This window comes from Necator americanus, chromosome I (assembly GCF_031761385.1).
Source record: "Necator americanus strain Aroian chromosome I, whole genome shotgun sequence".
NCBI lineage: Eukaryota > Metazoa > Nematoda > Chromadorea > Rhabditida > Ancylostomatidae > Necator > Necator americanus.
In genome coordinates this window covers 21,009,226-21,025,452 of record NC_087371.1, presented here as the reverse complement: position 1 = coordinate 21,025,452, position 16,227 = coordinate 21,009,226, and the positions used below count along the sequence as shown (strand labels likewise).

Here is a 16,227-nt window from a genome sequence, read left to right as displayed (position 1 = left end):
CATTCCATTTGCTTAATGGGTACCTCTAACTTCCTGATTCTTTGTGACTTCCGTCAGATTACTGATTACCACTTGGCCGGAGCTTGCATCAAAGTCGGCAATTAGGAAGAAATGGACGGAATCACCCCCCTCTCCGTAGTCTCCCATCCTGTATACGAATACTCCACCTGAAATTTGCACCACCTCAGATTCGTGGGGTGATGCCTTTAAAGTCGTGAAGCAGACGAATGTGAACAGCCTTCATAAAGGCTAACCCGACGGTCCTATTTAGGGCCACCAACTTGCGAATACAAATCGAAAATGTGTGGATATAAGTTATTGCATGCATGCTTAGTGATCGTGGACTGCTATAGGATTCATTTTCGTTTTTTTTTCGGAGTTAACACATGATATGACTTGGTAACACATGATTTGATTTGGTTACTTATTTCTCGTAAACTTGTTCGGAGTAGAACGTAGTTGGGGCTGGCCAATCAGTGGCGTCCTTGTTTCTGGAAGTAAATAACTAAATCAGTCGGGGCCCTAAAACCTAGGCATTAGTCTTAGAGGACCTATGACATGTAAGCTAAAGTTACAAAGAGAAAAAAGTAAGACAGATAGTCCAGAAGTAAGGGCGTCACTGAGTAGCCCCCACAACTACATTTTTCCCTTGTTTAGAAGATTTGGTAAAGTTAAAACAGTAGTAGTTCCAGCTCTGTTTTCATTTTTACATAATAGCTTCAACGTAAATGTCATGGATCCTCTAAGACTGTTGTTTAGGTCTTAGGGCTCCGACTGACTCAGCTACTCAATTGTGCTCCGTGACCTTTTTCGCGCTCCGAGTGCAGGTGCAGTACTGCACACTCGGAGTTCACGCCACGATTCTCTTCATACTTTCCCTCCAGATACAGTTCGATTTGGGTGCATCACGGTGGCCCTCAACGACATTTTAACCGAGACCTGCCCACCTTTCTTTTCAGCGATGATTCATTTCTACACTACGATTCTATGGTTTTTTCTTGTTTATGTGATTCACTGAAATCTAACACATTTCTAAGCATCTATGTACTTTTGACAATAACACTGCAACTGCATGATCAAGAGGTAATAATGGTGGGACACACCAAGTCTTAGTTCTTCTAGTTGTCTCTCTGGTTTCTCGTACTTCTCCAAGCAAGATCTCCTGCAGTTGGTGAATATCGGCCGAGGGTAGGTATTCATATGCCACAGTGGCGTGCACTAGCACTGCGATCTACCTTAGGAGTATGCAAGAAGCGTCATATGCTGCTCGTTCTAACAACGAGAACGACACTACCTTCAATAGATAACTTATCATCGTATCACCACTTTATTTTTTCATGTTTTCGGCCTCTTTGTATGTATTTTTGCTTCTCATTGGTTAACAGTGTCCGCGTCGAATATGTTCTAGCGCAAACTGTCACTCTTTCACTGAGTGCGATAAACCACTAAAAGCTCTTTCCTGTTTTTACTAGTTTTTCTTTTCGCATAATAGTAAATGAGCAGGACTACTTAGCCCTATTTGACTTGTTTTCGTTAAATTTTTCGTTGGTTTTTCTCTTAAGACGATGCATCAAAGATTTCAGTAGAGACTGGATTACTACCCTTTCTTCGTATAATGTGCGTGATTAGTGCGCCCTTCTTAGTCGGACTTTGTTACGACCACTATAAAGGTAATTGCTAATCATGCCCAGTTACACGGAGAAATGGAGCAGAAATTCAATCCCTTCAAACTAAAAACTTAGAGACGCCCTAACTGAAAAAAAAAATTATGACACTAATTAGAAGGGATTTTCCTAAGACTAGGCACTGCAAACGAGAAGTTTGCCGAGTCCGGCGAAAACGCGCCAGCTACCGCCTTCACCGAAGTTGTAACATGTTACATTACTTTCGACTTCTACTGCGGTGATTCGCTAATAGTGTTCCAGGTGGCGTGACATGTTGCGACAACTATTGCAATCAACACTTCCTAGTCGAATAAGTTTGCGATGGAATTGTCCATGGCACCGTAACAACTTCCGTCCATGCTTTTTCCCGTTCAAGTTGCAAGAGAAACTCAATAAGGACACTGTCGAAGCTCGTACAAAAACGAGAGGAGGGCGTTTGATGCTGATGCGACGAGTGCTGAGGGAGCAACCTTTCCTCGGATACGTAACTAGGCCGGCAAAACCCACCAAGCTCTCTTTCCCATTGTAAATTCTTGACTTGTGTTGAGTTCGATATACAATAAACATTGTAAAGAGTTTTAATTACTGTACAAAATGGCAAGCAACTAGTCCGGCAACGTTATCAATTCGATTCGCTTCTTCATTTTTGATGATTCTTTCGGTGTATTGTCAGCTTTCGGCCTGAAAATAGCAGAAAAGGTGACACAAGTTCTAACAAAAGGTTCGATTTTAAAAGGTGTCAATAGATTAGCGTAAGTGACAATAATTCTTGAATGTTAAACAGAGTGAGCATGATGCGCCATCAATTGAGGAGAGGCAGGATGAAGAGCGCGTACAGCACAAGCAGAAGAAATACTTGCCTCGACCCCCTGATGAACCTTGACCTGATAAACTCATAATAACTAACTCATGATAACTTATGTTTGAACCAGTTTACCAGCACGCAAACATTTCGGGACTGGAATCAGACTATAGACCATCTTGTGCATCAATAAGTTCGTTTTATAGTGATGTCAATTTCGTTGATTCTAACTTATTTTTACTCTAAAAGCGGTAGGGAACTAACTTCGAGATTCCTTAGTGCTTCGATCGCACGAACACAGGAATCATACCACAAATTTCGATCTCATCGGTTTGAATTCTATGCACTTCTTCAAGGGATAAACGATTAAGTGCACGGTACAGAGCCCTTTTGGGATGCATCTCCATGTTCGATTTCGATTCAGAATCGTTCGAAACCTATAGTCGCAAGCACCATGTGAAATGATTTGTAGGGTATCCGATGTATAAAGTCGGTGCTTTCCTCCCAGGTAAGTCTGGCAGCAATTTATCCCTGAAGAAATAAAAGATTTAGTTGGTTTTACTGCGTTTTCGAACCAGCGATCAAGCAGTCATAGCCTGATCTCTTACCGACTGCGTCAGATTCCCCTACTCACTTAGTCTCAAAAAAAAAAAAAAAAAAGTTCATCTGGTGTTACCGCATGACTACGAATATGATGACAACTACGAAGAATATCGATTTCGTCGGTTTATTAATTTTTCTTTGGATTCCCCCATACGTTTAGTAGAAGTTATACAAGCAAAAGTGGTTTTGGAATAACTAAGTAAAGATATGTGGATTTACATTGATCTGCATGAGCTGTAGTCAAGATTGGTTTTGATCTTTATTGAATGCTAACGTTTCGGGTTTATCGCCTTCGTCAGGGTCTGGAAAATCAAAACCATCAGTGATTCATCCTCTCGAGCGCCTTATCACCTACAGAAAGCATTCAAGCAACAGGCGCACTCAACGAGCAACACTAGTGGAAATACTGAACAACACTCAGCTAGTGCTTGCCTCATGTGTCGAATCTGGTAACGGATCACCAACTACGAGTCACAAAGGTTTCCACAGAGGGCCTAACGGCCCGCCCCTTGGATCGTAAGCTGCATATATCTTGATATTAAGCCAAATTATAAGCACGTATAACGGGAACAAGTGTAGTTAGAAAAAAACCCTCCTCAAAACGACTCTCTCCCCTTAATTAAGAACCTCTTATAACTTTTGGCATACTATTCTTCGAGACCGAGATCGCAGCGCTCTTAACACTAGAGACATTTTGGATAACTTCCAGAAGTCCAAGAATGAGGAGTAATAATGAGTGCATTGCAATCAACGAACTAGGCCCAATCTCTGTGCTTATTTTGATCTACGGAGCGGACCGTCAGATCCCGGTAAAAGACCCTTGTGATTCATAATTGTGATTCGTGGTCGTCTGTTAAGGATGTTAAGGATTCGTGGGCTGTAGGATTCGGTGGTATGTTACGTTGCCATATACAAGAAATGAGGTAAGCACTAGCAGAGTGTTGTTCAGTATTTCCACTAGTGTTATTAGTTGAGTACGCCTATTGCTTGAATGCTTTCTGTAGATGATCAGGCGCACGAGAGAATAAATTACTGATGGCTTTGATTTTTCAAGGCACTGGCAAAGGCGATAAAGCCGAAACGTTAGGTGTTAGTAAATATCAGCACCAATCTTTGCTACAGCTCAAGCAAATCAATATAACGCTACGTATGCAAGATTCAAGAACAGTAAAACATCGGCAATACGTAGGGATATTTCGAGGTTATCTTAAGAATAAGGGCGATAATTTGCTACCTTAAAGGGATGAAATCGTGGGAAGGCAAACTCAGCGTTGTTGTTCAGTCTTGACCACGAGGACTTATGGTAACAACTTCTATCGTGACGGATTTCGATTTGACGGCGCAAGATTTTGGAAAATGGCAAAAAGAATGAGTAAATTTGTCTCTGACAAGATGGAAGAGGCATTGTGACACATTTTCTTCTTTCCTTAGCTTCGCCTTTCCTGAACTTTTCCAGTCTTTACCGTACTCGAGCAGAACGTACGGAAGGCCAAGAGTCACTGATAATGGAATAAGTAACATCAAAGCTTTAAAATAAGGACCGAAGAACGGCAACAAAAAAGTGTTGAAAAGTCTACAAGCTTGTTATCACGGACAAATGCTAGGTTGGTGTTTCTATGCGTTCGAAAGAATGATACAAAATAGTTTAACACTTCATGATAGCAAGTTGAGTGTATCTTTGTGTCGATGAAAGCAAGTCCTAACTTCTATGCGATGGCAAGCCCCTTAAAATTATTAATCTAATGCCAAACATTTCATGCAAATGGTAAGCTAACTCGTCGGTCTCATCACAATTAGTTTCGTATTCGTCCCTGAAAATGATCTTTTTCAAATCTCTATCATCGATATAAAAGTTTCCGAAGGAGCTATCTCGATCCGCCGATACCAGATTTTTTTTTGGCAATCTTACCGGTGTTCAGTTCATGTTCTTTGAGAGCTTTGATTTGGCATTTTCGTGATAAGCATGTCCTTCCTTCCCTTTCCAAGATAACAACAAAAAGTGTAGCAAAAACCAAGAAGGAAAATGCAAAAGATGAGAAAAAACCAGCCGTTGATGAGGTCATGACATTTGGAGTGAGGTTATAGGTTATAGTTAAAACGATCTTAAGGGTGGTGCAGTTGCAGTCGAACTGATGAAGAGAAGCTAGCGGCTGTGGTCTAGGCTCCCTCATTTCTGCACTAAGAAAGGAGCTAGCGATATCCTACTTTGAACGCAGCGCTCACGTAACAGCACCAAGCTTCAGGTCATTTTCACACGGTTATATAATTTTGGTACAGTTGGGTGCCTGCCTACTCACTCTCTTTACTTAAGAAAAGACGTTTGAGAACCAGAAAAAGCCTTTTTACTGGTGCCTCATATAGAAGCTAGATGGTTCCAGAAGCTTCCTTATCAAAATACATAATCCTACATAAAAGTGCCGCGTCTCCGCAGTACCACCAATGTGATGCAAATGGATCGATGACGTCTCTGAAAGATCTTCTTTTGCAAGTGGAAGCATTGGCATACGCCATTTCAAGCGGCCGCCAACATCAATGAGGCGTTGGGCGAAGGAAAGAGTACCAAACTTATCGTCGACGACCGGTTCCACCATTTCAACAAAGGGGTTTCTCTTTACGGGACATCTGCAGGCCAAAACAACTCGGTTTAGCTAAGCCTACACGTTCTAGGCTATCGGAAAGTTCTGTCAAGATAGGTACCCCACGCGCTCACAGATAAACCGTTAATGCCAGTTGACCATTTGTCAGTCATTGCTGCTCGCACCGATCGGAGTTCCTGCAGATGTCGCCACGCCTACTGACGAGGCGGAGGCGTTCACGCCAGAGTTTGCACACGGCACAACTTCGCGAGTTCACCGCCAAAATCCGAGCAAGGTGACTGAGAGGTGCCGTTGTTCACCTGTTTAACACGTTGTCGCATGTCGATTAAGTCACTCGCCAACATGAGACCCTGATTTAGGAAACTGTTCTCTATCCATCCTCTTTCCCTGACGTCGCTCCCATCAGATTACCAGTTGTTCACGGCTCTTACACCTTCCTAAAGCAAGAATTGCCCAATTCTTGCTTTAGGAAGGTGTAAGAGCCCAATTCCAATTCCACAGACCTCAAGTCTGCTGTTGAAGTATTCTTTGAATCTCCGCCTCCCAGGTTAAGGTCCCAGGAAATTGTAACCCTCGCATAATGATAATGATCATACATTGATGGACATCAATGTGTGATCATTATCATTATGCGAGGTTTACAATTATTAAGCTATTTAATATTAATTTACTATTTAATTGTGAAGTATACGCATGCATAGAAAAAATGTAGGCAATCTAATAAAAAATGAAATCTCATTTTTCTGAGTATGACTTGTTAGTGCTCAAATAGGATTATTTGAATAAATATTATTAAGTATTGTATATTATATTAAATACTGTATTATTTAATTATACAATGTATAAATATTAAATGTGTTATATACCATATTAAATATTATTATACTTAAATTTAAATAAAACGAGGGAGACTATCTCTTTTTATGTACATCGTATATAGGAAGTGCTGAGAAAGTTGATAGTTCTGCGCGAAGCAGTTAATCAAGCAAAACCAGATGTGCAAGTCAACTAGTCACATAATAGAGAAAATGGAACACCTTTGAAATCAAACACCTACGTAAGAGAGGCAAGATGGTCACACTTTTTTCATTATAACCGATTGCTTCAAATAAAAGCAATAGTCGTATTTAGTAGTACTTTACCTTGAAGGTGTCGTTGGACTCGTGGGTTGAGAAGATCCTAGTGATTCCTCTTCTTTTGTTTGAAGATAGCGGAAAAGACTTCCCGATCTCGGAATGCTGGTCAGCTGTTGGACAGCGGGTCGCAAAGGGGTCTTTTGTGACTGTGAGGGACTTCCGCAAAGTTCATCGTTTTTATTTTCTGTAAGATCTGCAAAATAGCATTTCTACCTCCTAGACCAGAGAAGGGCAGGTGTATCCAATTACCCACATGTATACATTCCATACCTTTAATTTTTTTGTCCCTAGCCTTCCTTTTCTTCGTCTGGATCAGCTGCGGTGAAGATGGACATTGCGGCAATTCTTCATTTCCAATCTAAAAATTGCAAGACAAAATCTCAGAATCTGAAAGCATGGAACAATGTGTAGCTGAAATCAAAAAACAAATAAATACTCTGCTTTTGTACAGAACTTGTAATGAAGCATCCCAACTACACATTTTGTTGTACCCGCTTGATTTCAAAATTTCCTTTCCTGCTGGAGGATGGCAGTAACTGTCACATGCATGTAATTAGCCACAGAATAGAACATTTATATATAGAAATCCGCTAACTAAGCACATCGATTTGTTTTAATTTACTTGAGGTTCCTCAGGAAATATAATGAGAACGCAGCAGAGATGGATAGAAAATTAGAGCGCTGATTCAGGAATAGATATTTAAAGTTATTCGAAGTATTCTTAAGTAAGTACTCTTCTAGTTATTCATAGTGCTCAAATTAATAAATCACAATTTACTTGTGTGCACCAATGTTCAAGCAATAGGTTGCTCTCACTTTATTTGGAATATCTAATATTTGATAAGTAGTGTGAGTTTCTTGGTGGTTTTCCTGTCTTCTATATGAACTCGAAACAATTTTGGGTGAGGATCGAAGACTGCTTGTCAATGAAGCAGCAATAACCGCTAATGTGCTTGCTGTCATTTGTTCGTTATTTTCTTGCTTGCGTCATTAAATTGTTCATATTATAACATAGTGTCTTTGTTTTGAAAGATTTCTAAGCTCACAAACAAACAAACAAACTCAACCAGATCACATAACAAATCCAATTAGCTTTGATTCCTCTTGCCACTTCCTATCAATTTTCCCTGGTCTCGAGCAAGTTAAAATCCCAACAAACTCACGTGTAGGAACCATGTATTATAAAATTTAGCGATTACATGAGTGCATGCGAGATACAAGAGTAGCCACCGTCTAGTCTACAGTAGTTGGTATCAAGACCACATAATCCCTTACTTTCATTGACATTCGACTCCATATATATATATATATATATATATATATATATATATATATATATATATATAGTGTATATATATACATATATATATACATATATATATGTATGTATATATACATATATATACATATATGTGCATGTATATATATTACATATATATATGTATATATACATATATACATATATATATATATGTATATATATATATATATATATACATATATGTTGTAGATATTATATATATATATATATATATATATATATATATATATATATATGATAGTTTCAACGCCACCAAAACTACACAAGTTATGATAAGACAATCCAAATTCACACAACTCCCATCCTTCTAAAAATCTGCTTTCTCTGTTCAGACTACTTCACACCTGTTTGTTACATGAATAACCACGTAAATATCTAAAAGAAAAATAACTACCTTGCAGCCCCATTGATCGACAGTGAGTTTCAAAAACGTACAGTATCCCTCAAGAGAGGATATCACTATATTCCTCCCATCAGAGCTCCATGCAGCATCCGTTAAGCTGTTATACTGGATGTTTTCAACAAGGCCGATTGGGTTCGGATGCTGACTGTCATATAAATAAACACTATCTTTTGTTAGTGCCAGCCACAGAATTCGGTAAGGTAACCTAAAAGCAAACGAATGAAATCGAACGAATATGCTTGGGATACGAAAGTTTTCCTACCCTGAATAATTTGTCTCTTCCTTCTCTAGCTTCATAATTAACGGACAACATCTAATGAGAAAGGTGGCTTTCGGGCATGGTAGAAATGCGAGTGGCTTATCACTCAAGAAGAAATAATGAGATAAAACATGACAAAGATGAAATTGACAGATTTACATACTTTTCTAATTCACTCCTCTTGAAAACAAGAGTTCCAAAGAGATCGTGTGTACCCACTTCCAAATTTGCACCTGAAATGACCTATTAAGCACATAAGGAAAAAAAGGAGGAATAAAAAAATTCAGCAAAAACAAATAAAAGGTAGCATACACGGCGCAATAATTAGTTGACCACAAGGTGAGAACGCCACACCTCTCTGGAAGCTCATTAGCTGATCGTCGTGGAAAAGTTTATATATCTAAAGAGATGTGATATTGCGCGTAGAAAAAGAAGAGAATACAAGTCCATTAGCACCTTATGCTCAAGAGTGATGTCTCCAATCGCAACCGCAGGTAATGCACAAACGCCAAAAGCTCGCAGCCTGGTTCCTTTTACAGCATCAATGAGGTCCATTTTACGATCCGTAGACATTGCTACTATGTATTTTCCTTTAGGATCCCATGCTACTCCGCAAGGAAAGTGCCGCAAATTCCGCAGAGACACACAGCGTTTTCCTACAATTAGTGGTGAATACTCCTAACAGGTTGAACATAGCCACCAATCCGGAATTACCTGACATAACATCATGAACAAACAAAGATTCGTCATTAGAAACTGAAGCAAGAAGCTTTCCATCAGGACTCCACGCTAGACTTGTAACCTCACTATCATGGTTTATGACCTAGATGTAACAAATGTTGAGAGATATGATCACAACTCAAACGTCAGTTGTAAGGAGTCTGTGAGACCTAATAAGAACTGAAAAACAGATTTTGCGTTCATGGTAACGGAACGCTGAGGCAGTAAAAAGTGTTTCTGTAGTATTTATACCTCTCAATTAAATAAATCCTTCCAAGTATAATAACGTGGGCGAAGTCACCCAATTTTTCTACCAATCTTTAGTAGAACTTCCACTTTTTGTTCCGAAGAGAGATCAGGAAGATTTTTCTGATGGATGATTATGCATGGTTGCGTAGATCAGTGAGTCGGAAGCTGTTTTCGAGTATGTGAATAACTGAATGAATTTGGCTGAAGTCACTACCATTGCTATTAACCAAGAAAAAAATCAGTAATTAAGTAAAAATTAAGGGACGCATATCCAAAAAGGAAAGAAAAGCAGACCACCAACGGTTGTAGCGCGGGAACGAAAATGGAAGTGATCAGATAGTTGCGTATTACAAAAATAATAGCATTGACTCTATTATTTACACTCCATTGATTCACCTGCTACATATTTCAAATTTCAGTAAAGGGTATCAAAGCATTGTCAAACTCGTGCAGAAGCTATGCCAAAAGGTGATTGAAAAGAAAAACAAGTAACTAAAAACAGAGATTCTCTGCGCATTTCACTTCCCACAAAGGATAGATTTCCGTTTACACCTCGAAATTCAATTTTTATAGATTTAAGAAGGTGAGATCCATCAAGTGAAGGCACTTACTAATTTCTGAAGAAAAGTTTTTTTTTTTGCAAACCTTTGTTTTCCTAATTTAATTTTCTATTCATTTGTAAGGACTAGCCGTATAATTGGATTTCCTCAACTTCCTCGGATTCAAAAGCTCACACTAATCCTCGAAACTCCAAGAACTCATTTCTACAGTATAGTCGCGTTTAAATACTTTAATGCATTCGTTTATCACTTCACTCACGCACTACGGTACCCATTAAAGCATTAAAGTAGGGAAATTATGTCGACATGTTGTCGATAACCACAAGGTAATTTTTGAGTGATTTTTTAATGTTATTTCACTCGAAACGCGCGCAGGTAGCTGTCCATTTCTCTCTATCCTTTTCTGGAACTTCTAGCATAACCTACACCTCATATGACATTAGGCGATACAGCTTCAAGCGAAGCAAGGTTCCAGATTTCGTGATCGACTTGCTTTGAATCATTACTTTACCGGAACAAGATTTCTGTGAAGGACTGCCAGGAGCAGGGTAATGGGAAAGACGCCACAGCAGGCGGCGAAACCAGGAAACACGAACAAAACCTTCAGAAATAATCTATTCCTTTCATATTAAAAGATATCGGAAATTGCGAAGATCAAAAACTTCATGAACTTTACTGTTTTCTCAAAGTATGTGAGATCTGCACCACAAAAACATTTTAAAATCTCATAAGTAATGACGAAAAAAAGTAGATAAATTGCAATCTGCATGCAACAAAAACATTGAAGTCATTCTCTTCCTAGACGTTCGCATAGCTATAAGTAAGAGCAACGATCCAACGCACCCGCATGCGTATCCAGTTCTCTTTATTAGGAGGTAGGTCATCCACAGGTGGGGCCGAGCTAGGAGTGCTGGATAGCTGCCAAATCGCTACACGACCGTCGGAGTCTCCAGAGGCCAATAAGTTTACTTGAAAGAGGTGGGCATATACGAGAAAAAGGATCTAAGAGAGAGGTAGGAACTGAATCTGGTTTTCAATATGATGCTCACATACCTTCAGGATTTTGACTGAACTTCACTTGGTTAATGGCGACGTTATGACCAGAAAGGTTAGCAAGGAAAGTCACTGCTAACTGGAATTTTGAGGACACCTTGACACACTGTTCGTATTCAAATTTCCAGATTCGCACCTTCAAGAAATCATTGTAGAAACTCAACTGATTGTACACATCAAAATTTCATGGCACTTGTCACATAATTAAATTAATCCTAGAGAGTAAATGAAGGAGTTAAATCGAAGCATAAAAAGCACATGCAAATGGTAATATATGTTACCTCTTTTTGCACACTAGATGTAACAATTCTGTACGAGTCGCCATCAACTATAGGATGAAAATCTACGGATAGCAAGGCCTTCCTATCATGCCAGAAAATCTCTGGCATGTAATGCTCCATTGCTTCCTGGAATAATCGAGAAACCTTAACTCGAACAATACTAAGATACATCACAATCCTAACGTAACAAACCGCGACCCTGGATAAAAAGCTGTGAAGGACAGCGTTATACTGAGAGTGTCGTCACTTCACTTACAAATAAAAAACTTCAAAACAATGGCAAATATGAGCAACAAATCCAGGGCGAATAGCCCAAACTTGTTAACAAGTGAAGTTAGGAAACTCCCTTTGAAAATTGTCTTTTCGCGCGCGTGGCCTGTAGGATTGGGGCGCATGAGCCGGCACATAAAGCCTTCGTGGGGAATGATTCTGCGAGTGGAGAGCTGAGAATAAAAAAAAAATCACTTTATGTTCGTCCATCAGTGTTTCTCAGATGTTTAGATATTCACTATTTGTTTGTTAACTCCACATCCAAAGTCTGCATGGACACACAATTTTGTTTTGCAGTGACTGCCCTCTCCCCTAGACTATGCCTGCATACTGCTTTGAAATTCTGTCCCGTAGCCATACAGTGGTGCAAGCTAATGTCAACAACACTCACGTCTATTCCACGTCCACGTCTTAACAATTTAACATCTATGCTAGGCTGCCCGCAGAGTTCAGAACCGCGCAGTTTGGCGGCTCTGCGGTTTTGGCGCTTCTTGACTGCCCACAACGCTACGCTCAATAACCGTCAAGTGCAGACTCGCGGGGGCGGCGCCGCCCGCGCGGCTGTGAACTCTGCGGGCAGTCTTGCGGGCCAGCGTCAGAAACTCATAAAGCTCATTGGAATTGCGTAGGCGTCTTCACACGGAATGCAGCGATGAGTGGTGCTGACGAGGGTCCTGTCTCGATCCCAGCTGCAACGCGCCGCTTCGACCGCAGCCACCTACGGAACTTGCTTCAATTCTAGCATCAATTTGTTTTGAACCGACTATGACCAGCAAAGACCAGTGCCCGTAGAAAATTATGGCTATCTGCTCTAATTCATTGGGATTGTTTGACTTTAACGAGGATATGACCAAAGGAAAAACTTGAGAGTTGAGTTGAATTGAGAGTAGTAAGCTTCCGAGAGAAAAGAAAAAAAGGAGTAGACGGTTGAGACGTTAGGGTTGTCGGAAATAGGGATCAGTGCAGACTCATTTTTCATCACAAAGGATCGTTGTTTTTGTGAAACAAACTGCGTAAAGATTTATCAAGTGTAAGATCTACATGGAGAACAAACGAGAGATTGAATGGAAGCTAAAATGCGAAGCTAACTCCTCAAAGAGTTATCTAGGTTTTTCCGCTTTCGTGCCAAAGATATCATCAAGAAAGGGAGTGCAAACGCTTCTATGATCACTAGCGTAAACAATACTAGATACTACTATACCACTATGCAAATTTCTACCGTATCCCAAAGTTTCAAAAGGTTTAAATGAGGAAATCGAGACCGTTCACCGAGACAAAGCGGGTGCAGTAGGACCACCCATCGAAGTTCTCGGAGCTTCTGACCCGTCGTTGAAGATGTGTGGGGCCTGGTGTTATCTTGATCTAACGCAACACAGCTTTCCTATTTCGCAGTTCTGGTTGATAGTCGAAGTCCGAAATGAGTGTTTGGCCCGAGGAGCTCGTAGTGGATGAATCCCTTTCAACGCCACCAAACAAACCGCAAAACCTTGCGGCCGTTAAATGCATCACTCCACGAATCTGAGGAAGTCCGGATTTCAGGTGGAGTATTCGTATACGGGTTCGTAGATTATGGAGAGAAGGGTGATGCCGTCCAATTCTTTCTAATTGCCGTAATAAACGGCACGGAAGATACGGCTTCGAGCGTTCTGGCGCGCTATTTTCTACAACGGGTTGGATTAGAGCGCGCCAGCCTTGTGCATGTGCCGCATCTTCCGGGCCGTTTTTACGGCAATTAAGAAGAAATGGACGGAATCCTCGGGATCTCCATAACATACTATGCCATATACGAATACTCCATCTGAAATCCCTACCACCTCAGATTCGTGGGGTGATGCCTTTAACCCGGGCTTGGTGATCTTTTCGGTCTGCTCACCGCGATTGGACCACGATCTTTTTTGTTTTTTTTTAACCGTAATGTCATCGTGAAATCGCTATATAGCATGATCCTATGTGATGTTTCCATCGCCCATGGGTCACTAACGACATCTAGTGAAAACGCCCAGAACTTTTTGCGTCACCTAATACATGGGGGGCATCGAATGGAGCATGGAGAACTTAAAAAAAAGACAAAACAGGAAGAAAACAATGCGAGGCATCAAAAAGCCTGATTGAATGATGGGGACCAACAACGGAGATTCCATAAGGACAGGGGCAGTGACAATAAAAAGTCGTTGATTTCTTGACGATTGATTTTTTTTTTTGAAAGTTCTTTCGCACAGGTGCTGCTTAAGAGCCCGGAACAGGTGAGAGTGCGATGATCAGGGTCCAGGCTACACGGAGCGCGGGGCATTGTCGTCCAGCCCAGATCCTCCAAAAATTGCCGTGTCCTTTCGCCTTATGAGAAGTCGTACCGATGTCATGCAACGACTTCGAGGCGTTTTGGACGTTCTCGCTCATTGCTTCGCTCAACTTCCGCAGTTGACTCGTGCAGGGATTGGAGTCAACCCTTGAATGTGGGATTGGCGTTGATTGTCTAACCACCCTGAGAAGCTTCCATAACGGTACACCTTGCGAATCCTAGAGTACAGAGAGCGTAACCTATAATAAACTATGGGCAAATACGTCTAGGTTTTTTGTTGGTTTTGCAAGAACCGAAAAAAAATGTCGGCTAAACGCACGACACGATGCGAATTTTTTTTTGTCGAAAATTTCCATTTTTGAAGTGGGGGAACAATGGTGGGCGATTCGAGAATCGCTTCTTATTCATACGCAACACAGATCACAGCTTTACAAACAAAACAAACAAAAATAAACGCGGAAGGTTTTGAAATAACTCATTTTTATGCAATTGACACTTTGTTTCCGTGGTTTAAAAAATTGGGTTAAGGAGTAGTTCGTGGTCTTCTTTAACTTAAAAATGCACATGGAAATAAAAAGTATTAGCAAGTGTTGCATATCATTCGATAGAGAATCTCTTGCTCTACACCACAGCAATTTTCTCGGTCTTTAGTCTCATTAGGTCGTTCGGTCGTTATCTTGGATGTTTATTCGGGTTGTTAAAATAAGATAAGTGGACATTTCTTTCAATATATATTTCTAATCTTCTTTCTTTTGACATTTTCGCAAACTCTTTTTTTGCATTCACTCGTAACGGCAAAGCTGCTGAAAATGAGGGTGCTGCTGTGTGCGGAGGAGTAATATTTGAGAATTCCGCCATTCGTTTCCCTTCCCGCTTCAAAAATGTACATTTTGATCTCGAAAATGGATAAGACACTGGTCGACCCACTGCTGTGAGTTAAGAAAGGTTGTCGTGGGTTTCCATTGCTTTCCTTCATCGTTTCCAATGTTTTTCATTCAACATTCAGTAAGTTTTTCTGAACTTTATACTGCTGATAACTGTTTTTCGTTTTTTTTGTTCCTTTTCCTCCTTTCCGTTCGTTTCCAAGTTTCGAATGGTTCCTACGACCCCTTAATACATAGTAGAAATCTCAATCAACTTTAGCGGCCCTATCACCCTAATTTAATAAAAAAATAATGGTAATAATTTAATTAAAATAATTGGAGATGTCGATGTTTCGTTTTGTCCATCCATCGACACTCTATTCTAATGGACTGAAAGAATGTCTATAGAATTTTTAAAAATCAGAATACTGGATCACCCAAACCTTGTATAGTCGGCTCAAAATGGCTTGAAATATGATTCAGTAAGATCGCATACGATTTAGAGAGCAAGGAATGTGAGGAAGTGGATAGTCGTCACTTCAGAACTTTGCTCTGCTATATGTACATCGTGACAGTTGCGCTGCACTTCTTCTGGATTCTCTTCCTCGTCTCGGAAATAGGGCATTAGAAATAATCCAAGTATAGATACAAATAAATAAATATCTATTTGTATATATACATATAATACATATGGATATGAGATTTCACGGAGAAACTCAGTCTTGAAATTGGGACGGTTTGGGAGGAAAGTTGAAATCTACTGAGAGACAAGTCACAATATGGTACACTCTCATCCCATCGACACTTAACAAAGTCCGGCAATAATCATCCTTTACTAAAGTCCCGTGCTTGGAGCTGGAATCAAATTAGGACAGCAAACGTAGAGTTCAAAGATAGATGTTGGAGTCGGCGACATCAAATCTATTTTCGCTTCCACAAAGTGAACAAAGAAGAAGCTTTCTCATAACAGCTGCTTCTCTGGATGACTTCTCCATGGCGTTGCTTCCTTTGAGCTCATCACTTGAGCTTCATCACTCGACTCCATGTGCACTCTCACTGACATCGTATCGATCCGTAGAGCCAGTGCACGTCGCAGCGCTGCCGTAATTGGGGACGTCGTCGCGTGGTGGACAACCCTCCGCCCACT

The 16,227-nt window shown here is 40.4% G+C and overlaps 3 protein-coding genes across 3 annotated transcripts; 1 reads left to right on the top strand and 2 right to left on the bottom strand.

Annotated features, from left to right (window-relative positions):
* Positions 1-961: 961 nt before the first annotated feature.
* Positions 962-2,193, top strand: RB195_006383 (uncharacterized protein; the record flags this gene model as incomplete). Its single annotated transcript, XM_064179436.1, has 3 exons — positions 962-990; positions 1,123-1,188; positions 1,926-2,193. 3 exons carry the CDS (start codon positions 962-964, stop codon positions 2,191-2,193), a joined length of 363 nt encoding a protein of 120 aa, XP_064036391.1.
* Positions 1,911-2,231, bottom strand: RB195_006382 (uncharacterized protein; the record flags this gene model as incomplete). The annotated part of the gene is made up of 1 exon (XM_064179435.1): positions 1,911-2,231. The coding sequence occupies one exon, from the start codon at positions 2,229-2,231 to the stop codon at positions 1,911-1,913; it is 321 nt and encodes a 106-aa protein (XP_064036390.1).
* A 38-nt stretch (positions 2,232-2,269) lies between these two features.
* RB195_006381 (uncharacterized protein) lies at positions 2,270-11,768 on the bottom strand (the record flags this gene model as incomplete). The annotated part of the gene is made up of 12 exons (XM_064179434.1): positions 2,270-2,345; positions 6,809-6,995; positions 7,073-7,160; positions 8,518-8,731; positions 8,789-8,890; positions 8,949-9,018; positions 9,098-9,185; positions 9,242-9,441; positions 9,500-9,608; positions 11,158-11,282; positions 11,368-11,503; positions 11,649-11,768. 12 exons carry the CDS (start codon positions 11,766-11,768, stop codon positions 2,270-2,272), a joined length of 1,515 nt encoding a protein of 504 aa, XP_064036389.1.
* Between the last annotated feature and the right edge of the window lie 4,459 nt (positions 11,769-16,227).